At 43.0% G+C, this 2,464-nt stretch overlaps 1 protein-coding gene across 1 annotated transcript in view; it reads right to left on the reverse strand.

Moving 5' to 3' along the window:
- The window catches only part of LOC102676008, an 11,996-nt gene that overhangs the window by 1,661 nt on the left and 7,871 nt on the right, over positions 1–2,464 (reverse strand). The window contains exon 5 of the mRNA XM_031511970.1: positions 1,572–2,461. Coding sequence (XP_031367830.1) covers positions 1,572–2,461 — 890 coding nt within the window. The remainder of the gene's footprint in view (positions 1–1,571; positions 2,462–2,464) is intronic.

Below are 2,464 nucleotides of genomic sequence, written 5' to 3' on the forward strand. Positions count from 1 at the left end.
TATCGATAAATCCGATGAAATAAAGACGTTAATAAACGACTGAAGTCGAAAATAGTTATTTCTAGAACCGTAACGATAGGTTAGAATTGCATCGAGTCGTACGGAATTGACGAATTCGAATATAATTTCTTTAAAATTTTTCTATAATATATTATCGATAAATCGGATAAGAAAAAGATGTTAATAAGCGGTTAGAGTCGAAAATAGTTATTTCTCGAATCGTGACGGGCCAAAGTTGTATCGAATCGTACGAAATTGACAAATCGAACGTTGTTTACATCGAATGTGTGTGAGACGAATCTTAAATGATTCGAACGTAATTAATTCTTTTCAAAATCTTCGATATCGATAAGTCCGATGAAATAAAGACGTTAATAAGCTAGAGTTGAAAATAGTTATTTCTGGAATCGTGACGATGAGCCAAAGTTACATCGAATCGTATAAAATTGATAAATCGAACATCGTTTACATCGAATGTGTGTGAAACGAATCTCGACGTTGATTCGAACATAACTACTTTTTCTCAAAATTTTTTATAANCATCGATAAATCCGATGAAAAAAAGACGTTAATAAACGGCTGGAGTCAAAAATAGTTATTTCTCGAACCGTAACCGATAGGTTAGAATTGCATCGAGTCGTACGAAATTGATGATTCGAACGTAATTACTTTTTTTCAAATTTTTCGATAATATATTATCGATAAATCCGAAGAGAAAGAGACGTTTATAAGCGGCTGGAGTCGAAAATAATTATTTCTCGAATCGTGAGGATAGATCAAAGTTGCATCGAGCCGTGCGAAATTGATAAATCGGACACAGTCTACATCGATGTGAGACGAATCTCGGCGATGATTCGTACGTAACTACTTTTTCTCAAATTTTTCGATTTCTCCTGCTCACACGAAACTCGAAACTCGAAGTTTGAACAAAGACATTATAGGCAGACGAGTGCGGTAGTAAAGGAAAGAAGAAGCGGTTGGTCGGAAGCATAACGAGCAACGGATAACTTTCTTCTCAGCTTTCGCCGGCGACGTCCTACTGACTGATTCGACTTTTACCTCTTAGCACAATTTCACTTTGTGCATACACGCGTGCACGCGTGTCGTGAATCTTCGTCGTGACAGGTGACGCGCGTGTCCAGAAAAAACTAGAGAAAGAGTACGATGATAGGAAACCGATCTCGAATTTAAACGTCAAGTCTCGTCCTCGAAATATCGATCATAAAATGATTTCTACTCGAGCACGAGGTTTCACCATGAATCTGCAATCTACTCTCGTCGAATTCGCCATTCACCTATTCTTACTCGAGATTAAATTTGATTCCTGGATTAGATACGAGGATTAGATACGTATTTATAAATATCTTTCAAAAGAAGAAAAAGATTACAATCTACGAAACCGAAAGATAAAATAACATACTCGACCAATACGTAATATACTAATCAACACGCCATTATATCACACGAGTAAACAAGTTCCCGTAGTTTTGTAACTGTACAACTTTTTTTCAGAGAGGAAAACAATTCTTGGAAAATATCGGTTGCCTCGTCGAAGTCGAGGTGATACTCACAGGCCCAAAAGGGCGGCCATTTTCTTCTCCATCGTAATAACAGCGTCTGGCCCTCTCTGGATCATGGTGTCGCAAAATATCCTCTTCGCACAAGGCGTATTCGTCCAGTCTCCATCTATGTGGGCCACCTCCGCGATCTCGGCGTTCTCCAAATTCTGAAGCGCATCCTCCAGTTCCTGATCGCTTTCTACGCTCCTCCTCCTCCTTCTCCTCCTCCTCCTTCTTCGTCTCTCGTCCCTCCCGTCCACCGAATTTCTCTCCTCCACAGAGTTCTTCGAGTCCGAATCTTTCGAATCGTTGTTGGGAAGAAATTTAGCCAGCGTGGAGCCACTGTCGATTATCAAAATGGCGGAATCCTCCTCCTCGTTCGGGGAGGACTCAACCCGATCCGTCCCGATCTTTCTCCTCGGGACGAGAAACTCCGTCACGTCTATGCTTCCCTCGCGTGCTGGAAGATCTATCTCCACGATCTCGCTGATCGAATCGGCTCCCTTTCGTTGAAGACGTTTGTTCCTGATCAAATTTTTCAAATTCCCCTCCGCCTGGAACACGTCCAAATAATTAAGGCTCCGTCTCCTTCTTAAATTCCGTTCCGAATCCGTCCTTTCTTCTCCGTCCTCCCTCCCCTTTCCTCCACCCTCTTCCTCGACGATCAACAAAACTCCGTTTCGATCGCTCCCAACCTTGTCCCCCTCGCCCTTCCCCTTCCCTTCCTCGAACAAGTATACGCCCCCATCGTATATCGTTTTGCCTCCGCTTTTATCTCGTTCCCCGCCCCCCGCCCCCTCGTCCAAAGCTCTTCGATACTCGATCTCGGTCCCTGTCATCGCGTCGCCCGACCTTTTCAACACGTCCACGTCCAGGTATCTACCGACAGCGACCGCTCCTATCCC

This window comes from Apis dorsata, unplaced genomic scaffold, assembly GCF_000469605.1.
Source record: "Apis dorsata unplaced genomic scaffold, Apis dorsata 1.3 scaffold_374, whole genome shotgun sequence".
Taxonomy (NCBI): Eukaryota; Metazoa; Arthropoda; class Insecta; order Hymenoptera; family Apidae; genus Apis; species Apis dorsata.